At 43.9% G+C, this 7,742-nt stretch overlaps 1 protein-coding gene across 13 annotated transcripts in view; it reads right to left on the minus strand.

Moving 5' to 3' along the window:
- Positions 1 to 6,492, minus strand: part of RAPGEF4 (Rap guanine nucleotide exchange factor 4) — a 310,512-nt gene extending 304,020 nt beyond the window's left edge. For 5 of the 13 annotated variants that reach the window (XR_012123693.1, XR_012123694.1, XR_012123696.1 and 2 more), the window contains exon 1: positions 6,344 to 6,492. Coding sequence is in view for 4 of the 13 variants with exons in the window: in XM_073218690.1 (XP_073074791.1) it covers positions 6,344 to 6,477 (134 nt within the window). In the remaining 9 variants the exon portion in view is untranslated. Of the gene's footprint in view, positions 1 to 754; positions 859 to 5,737; positions 6,103 to 6,343 lie in introns of those variants that run through there. The other 8 variants (XM_073218684.1, XM_073218683.1, XM_073218679.1 and 5 more) reach the window with 4 other exon arrangements.
- Positions 6,493 to 7,742: the final 1,250 nt, after the last annotated feature.

Below are 7,742 nucleotides of genomic sequence, written 5' to 3' on the forward strand. Positions count from 1 at the left end.
AGTATATAACACTTCTGTAAAGTATTGCCAAAAAAAACCCGTATGTAAACCTAATCAAGCTCTGATACAATACCAACTTACAGGAAATGTATTCAAAGACACCATACAAGTATAATTAAAATTCAAACTATGAAAAAAAACCCTGTTTCATTACAAGCAAGAAAAAGAGAAATGGAGAAACCAGAAATTTTAAAAGACTTACAGACATATCAGCTAAATACCACTTATTTGGATCCTAATACAAAATGAAATTGCAAAAACGAAAAAGTTATGAGATACATGAGGAAATTTGAACACTAGGTGGATATTTGGTTATATTGGGGAACTAATATCAGATTTTTAAATGTGTGATAATGGTGCTGTTTTCCTTATAAAGATTCCTTACCTTTTAGAGATATATACTGAAACCTTTACAGATGAAATAATATTATGCCTGGGACTCGCATCAAAACAACCCTGGGGGTAGAGAAGAATGAACAGGGGTATAAATAAAACAAGATTGCTGTGAGTTCCATGATAGCTGGAAAGGGAGGGGCAATATGAGAATTATTATACTATTCTCTCCTCTTTTTATGTATTTGAAATTTTCCATAGTAAGTTTTTTTGAATAATAGATTAGAATAGGGCTGTACAATGTCATTTTTTAAAAAACTGTTCACATCAGCCGAGGAAACGGAAGGAGCTGCAGAGACAGATGCTAACGATGTCCACCCAAGCCCTTGCTGAGGCAAAGGGGGCCCCTGAAAGGGCTCACCTACAAGACTGCTGAGGGCACTCCAGCCTTGACCAGGGGAATGCATCTGGCCGTCTCATTCTGATCCCAGAAGCACGTTCCACCACCAGGGCACTGCACTGAAGCTGGTGATTAAATGATGAATAAAACACAATAACTGACGTCAAGTGATATAAAAAGAGAAGTAAATAAGCAATTGCGATGGAGTCTGACCTGTGTTATTACAGTGTTGGACAAAGTGTGCTATCATATAATTGGAAGAGGTGATGGCCAAGCTGTCCTGAAGGAATCCCAGAACTATTTTCTGATTATAATTCAATTCCCTGGACTGTGTCACTCTAGGAAGAGAATGATCTGGCCAGAAGTTAAGTTTCCTGATCTCCTGGTAGGTTTGCTTCTCATTGTACATGCACAACATGGACTTTGGTAACAACTGGACTCCCCACACAGCTTCCCTAGGGGAGAAATACATTACCCAAAGGATGTGAGTGACTACTTCTCTGATATTATTTTCAAATTAATGAGTTGTCTTTCTGGTTTTTACAGTCTCTGAGAGTCTGGTGTCTGTATACGTGACCCTGAAAAAATGTATTAATTCGTGATGTGCTCACAAATCAGGATTCTGAGATTGCAAGACCAGCCTGAAGCCTGAGAATTCACCATGGAAATGTCATCCCTTGGAACCTGCTGGGTAGACACCAGCCTTCCCCAGTCACAGCCTTCTGCTCTACATGCTTCTTTGATCTTTTCTATTCCTCAAGGGTGGGATTGTGTTTGATGCTTCTTTGGTATCTGAGTTGTCCTCTCTCACCATGTCTGCTACAAAGCATTTCGGTTTTTAACAGATTTGTTCCTTGCTTTCTTTCACTTTCATTCAATCACATCAAAATAGTTAACATCTATTTGGGGATTAAATCAAATGCAATGATACTATGTAAGAGGCATTTTTAAGATGAGACATTAATGATTTCTAAAATTCCTCAGCTGTGCTGAAAGATAATCACCTTTTTTACCCATCCATATACCATGTTAACTTCATTTTCTGCTTTGGCCTGTGATCACCAGGGATCCCAATAAGTCAATCAACTGAAGACCTCCCTACCAAGCTACATTTCCTAACTGCAAAACAAGAAACCAATTTCTTCATCCTAGACGAAGACAATTTCTTTCATCTCCAGTGGTTTCTCTATCACTTAGCCTTTGATCTCTGACAGAGATGGCACACTTTTTCTTCAAAGTTCTGCATAGTAAATACTTCAAACTATGTGGGCCACACACTCTACTTTATAGCTACTTGTCTCTGCCACTGTGCTGTGAAAGCAGCCGTAGACAACATGTAACCAAATGAGTGTGTCTGTGTCCCAATAAAACTTTGTTTATGGGCATTGAAATTTGAATTTCATGTATGTTTCATGGCTAATGAAACATTAATCTTCTTTTGGTTTATTGCCAACCATTGAGAAATGTAAAAACCATTCTTAGCTCAGGAGACACCAGGTAGCTGCCAGATCTGGCCCACAGGCCATTGTTTGCCAACTGCTGCTTAGTCGTGATGAATACCAGCAATTTTACTACACACACGTAAATGTGTGGCCCCTTCATAACTCCCTTACCAACCATGAGAATTATGACCTATAAGTGATTCTTTAATTCAAACTTAAAATCTTACAGGAAAAGTATTTTCACTAAAATTAAACAATAGTCAGCACACTAAAAAGAAAAAAGACATTTTACATATTTTAAATCACAAATAGTGGGTATGATGCATTACATTTCTAGTTACCATCTCTGCTCAGATAAAACTGTGAGGTCAATGAGACAGTGGTTTGTTTTGCTTTAATAATATATATCTGCCAATACACTTTTCAATGTCTTTTTATCCATCCAAATACTCAATGTCTCTCTGATTTTAAGATCAGTATCCATATACTCTCATTTCCTTGGTCCTACCAGAGTCCAAGAAAGTGGATGCCTGACACATACAAAACTTTAGATTTCCTTTCTTTAACCTAACCCACATATCTACATATTTTTCAATCCCCTCCCCATGTGCCAGTTTATATAGCATTGCCTGTCTATGACAACTTGCTCGGCTCACCTAACAAACATTTCTAAGGCTTTATTTTCCTTGTTCTAGTTTGTTTCAATTTTCACTGTGTACTTTATTCCTGCAGACTTTCTACTTTAACTCCCCTACTTATTTCCAACTCCTGGTTCCCTTTATCTAGCTGTCCCCAACAATGGTCATTTGCACGAAGTTTATATCCAAACTACATTTCCTAGCTATGGAAAAGGTCCCAGCATCTTATCACCAAAAAGTACATAGGGGTTTGCTGCTCCATTCCCTCTTTTTTGTGTGTGTATGCTTTAAAATGTCCATACTCAAAAGTTTTAGAAAAACAGCATACATTCCTATCCTCTAGATTTGGTCACAGGAAGAATCTGTGGCTGGGAAGAAATTAGCATATTTATATGCCACACCTGTGTGTTTTTGCTCACATTGTTCCCTCTGCCTGGCTTGCCCAGCCCAAATTCTCTGCCTGATAAGATTTCTCTCAACCTCCAAGGTTCAGGCAGGAAACTGTGGGGACCATCCCTGCCTGGCAGAGCTGACCACTCTCCTTCGCATTCCTAAAGTACTTCACACGTCTCCATGAAAGCACTTACCACTGCATGTGGTTAGTTGTTTATGTAGCTGTCCCACCCCCCAGGTCAACAGCAACTCTAATCTTTTTTCTTACATCCCAGTGCCCAACACAGTGCCTGCAGCAGGGTGTCAGATTGCATTTCCTGGAAATACCGAAGTCAGTGTCCCACTAAAGAGTGACTTCATGGCGCTTCCCCAGCCCACTTCCATCAGCACCTTTCATCTTCCTTCTCTGCACAAAAATTAATGGACAATCTAAGTACAGATGCAACTTCAAAACAAGTATCCCAAGGCCATCTTACAATGAGATTGCTACTTTTAAACTGTTTTTCAAAGGAATTCTAGCATTAACACTGGAAAATGCAAGGTTCTCTTAACACCACAAAATAAGATATTTACATGTCACCTCACAATTCAAAGTACTTTCCTGTTTTGTTTTGTTTTGTTTCCATCTGGTCCACTAAACCTTGGTAAGACAGATACCATAGCTCTATCCTTATTTTTCAAATACTTAGAGAAATCAAAGTGGCATGTCCAAGATCAGAGCTGGTGACAGCTCTGGGCCTAAAGCCCTCAACTTATTGATCTGTCCACTCTCCTGCTTGCCATGAAAGCTAGGTTCAGTATTTTTGAAGGGATGTTTTTTCATCCCCCAGTAGATTTTTCTCCCTATTATGAATGATGGTATTAGACTGTGGCACTATGTTCTAAGTATCCATTTCAGACAAAATCTGTTGGGCAGATACACATTATGAAAAGAAAGAGACAAATATATCCCACTGGTGTTAGTGTTGCTCTATGATTTTGCCGTAAGTACTTACTGACTGAAGGGTTTCTAGTGAATTATTGAATGTTCAAAAAATGGCAGGCCATGCATTTCTGCAAATAGAAATATGTAATCTACTATCTAAAAAATTCACTTTGGAGTTAGCACTACTATTTATTGGTTATGTACAAGAGCTTGATTTTCTCTTATTTCATAATTCATGTTTCCTAAAGTATTAAATTTAGATTACTTATCACATTAACAGACTCTTCATTTAAATATGCTTGTAATTCCTCTTCATAATTCTGTATGATTTAACCATCACTTCAGTTTTCTTACATTTTATTGCATGCAAGTCTTCTAACATTAGTAAAAATCATTTTCATAAATAGGGCACTGCCTGCCAAAAAATCTTGCTACTGTGTGGTAATTGAAAGTAGATTATTACTCAGATATATTAATTTTTCAAATGAGCCACATTTAGCTTTTCTCAAAATACTTAATCTCCTTCAACAAGGGCCTATAATAAAGTATGCAGAGCATGTCACACAAGATTTTCAAGTTTAATCTGGTTACGAATCTGCTAATTGTAAGACTTTCAATATGGCAGAGCGCAAAATATTTCACACAAATGCAAATAGAGCTGTCATGCAGATAGCTGCAAGACATGAATCACTGCCCTGCTGCATTAAACTCAAAAATTCAGAGGCAGTTCACTCTGCAAGATTCTCGCTCAGTTCTTGAAAGTTCAGATGTATCACCTTTTAATAAGGGTAATAAACTGTAATTGCTAACATACTGTGTAATGTTTACTGCTCAACCCACAATCTGGACAAACAGAAAATTATGCTGTCAGAGCCTGGAAACTGCAGTCCGCAGTTACACGCAACAACCTCCCTATATAGGGCTGTCGACGGCAGTTACAAGGCTTTAAGGTTTTAATTTTTTTAGAGTAAGGATCTTCTCCGGAGGAGCGGTTATTAGGCCGAAAGAAGCGCCCCCGTGACCTTCCTACCACAGACCTTGAGCAAGCGACTGCGGGGGCAGAAGCTGAAATTTTCAGCAAGGCACTTGACAGCTCTGCTGGGTCCCTCACACTTGGCTTTCGGGAACAAAAAAAGAATATTACTCTGCACCTGCCTCTCCCCCCACCTCTCCTGAAACTTAAATTACATTTACCCCCAAGGTCTGAACAACCGGAAGAGGGTATGAATAGATTCTTCTGTCCCGTGATGCCAAGAGATAATCAGCCCCCACCGAAGAGCTGCGCCTGGAGTCGCGGGTGGGTGAGGGGCGCAGGGAATGCGAAGGTGGGGACAGGAGAGGTGGTGCCCCCCACACACCGCGCTACCTTTTCTCTTCCACGTGTAAAAATCTCGCGCAGGTGTAGCCCCGCGAGAGGCAGGGGTCTGTGTCCCCCTCAACCCGGACGAGGGCCCCAGCCCCCTCCCCCGCCGGGGACCCTCTTCCCGCAGCCCCGGCGGCGGCGCCCAGGTGCGGGGCTGCGGCGCGCGGCGGCCGTGCCCCCGGCGGGCTCCCGGCAGGGGCAAAGGTGCAGAGCGGCGGCCGCGCGGGGCCCTCGCCGAGCTACCTTTTATCCAGGCAGGCGATCCACTCGGCCGAGGAGGAAGAATGGGCAGTGTGCGCAGCAACCATGGTGGGCAGCGGCGCGCGGGCCCCCCGGCCGCGGCGACCTCCCGCGCTAGCTGCGCCTCCGCCTCGCCAGCAGCGCAGACCCGCTCCCCACCGGCCGCTCGCGACCCGCGCGGCCGCGACGGGCCCGCCCTCCGCCCTCCGCCCTCCCTGCGGGCTCTCGCGGCCTGCCGAGCGGGGGGCCCGCGACGCGGGGGACCGGTGGGGCCCGTGCCGCCCGCCGCGCTGCACTGCGGCGCCCGGGGGTGGGGAGTCCCGCGGCCCGCCCGCTGCGGGAGGGAGCTAAGTGGCGACGCGGGGTAGCGGGCCACCTGCGGCAAGAGGGCGCTGCGTCTCTGGAGGGCCTGGGCCACACCCCTCACCTCGGGCCTCTGAAGCGTGGGGGGAGGAATGGGCCCCAGTTTGGGGGATGGAAGGGGGTGTCGGGGTCTATATGATTTTCACACAGCAAATGCCACTAAAATGGCTGCTGCTTCTCTGTTGCCTTAGAAACCCATTAATCTTCCTCAGCAGCTGTCAAACTTGCTGGCAGTTTATTGCTCACCTTCCTGTTTTCTCTTTGAAACGGGATGCAGAGGAGGCTACCATGGCTTGGGATGGGTACTGAGCACAGTCCCGAGCAGTTTCTCCTGAAGAGTGTGGAAGGGCCGGGATGGAATGCAGCGGCAGTGCAGGCATGGTTGGAAATAGGGAGGGGCCCGAAACAGTGACGGAGACCACTGAGGGGGTGACAAACTGAAGTCTGACCTTGAACCTTGGGCCTACTTGGGCTGCATGATGAAACACAATTAGGAACAAGGAGTAGTGGGGCCACAGGCAGATCCGAGGTTTGGTGACTGAGGGCCAAGATCCCGAGGCACTTGGTTTAACTTGGATGCTTGGTCCCGCAGACGGTTCTTTTCATGGCTGGAGTGTTGAATGGGCTGTCACTACTGCCTGCCTGCTAGGTGTGCACAACAAATTTTATGCCTAGAAGTTGTTCTGTTACACTCTGCCAAGAATCGCATTATGTTCAAATTGCTGTTTAGGAATTTGGGGACAGCTTAAATCTTGCAGACTACTACTACGGAGAGCTGCTTTGATATTTATGATGTGCATACGATAGACAGTGAATAAAGAGACGCATCGCTCACCTCGCTTTGTTTTCCCTCCCCTCACTCCCCTGCTCCTAGGAGGTTCAAGGACACTGGAGAGGTTGAAACACAAGGTGTGTTCGGGGATGCTTTCGTCTTAATAACACTCCTCCCAAGAATAGGCCTTTCCCCCTCTGCTCACTAGCCAGGATCTAGTTACAGACTTGTCACCATGTTTCCTCAGCAACACTTCCCCACTCAGTGCCTGTCCCCCAGATGACCTCCATCCTGTCCACTTCTATCATGCTTAAGGTAAATAATATTTTAAATGTTATACTATACAAAGATTACCAAAGGTAATTCTGTTGCCGCTTTTTGTAGGATAGAGGTCTGTATGAGGAAATGGGTATCCTATATTTATTAAGATTCATTTATAAAGGCATCAGAGAGCTCTTGAGAACTTTTCAAAGTCGCCAAATGCTTTCTCAAAATGTCTTTAGTCAGAGAATGCGTATAGGTAAGGAACTAGAGGGAAACACACTGTACATGACTTGTACAGTGGCTGTACAGAGCTCAGAGCTACCATAGTTATTGGCCATGATACTAATAATAGTTGCCATTTATTGAACATCCACTGGGTGTCAGATACTGTGTGGATTTCTCTTGTTTTATTCTTCTCTATTTTACTTACTTCTGCTCTGATCTTTATTATGTCCCTCCTGACTTTGGGTTTTTTAAGTCTTTTTCTAGTTTCTTTCATTATGATTTCAGACTGTTTATTTGGGATTGTTCTTGTTTCTTGAGGTAAGGCTGTATTGCTATATGCTTTCCTCTTAAACTGACTTTGCCCCATCTCACAGATTTCAGGCT

Source organism: Manis javanica, chromosome 12 (assembly GCF_040802235.1).
Source record: "Manis javanica isolate MJ-LG chromosome 12, MJ_LKY, whole genome shotgun sequence".
In the NCBI taxonomy this organism is placed as follows: Eukaryota; Metazoa; Chordata; class Mammalia; order Pholidota; family Manidae; genus Manis; species Manis javanica.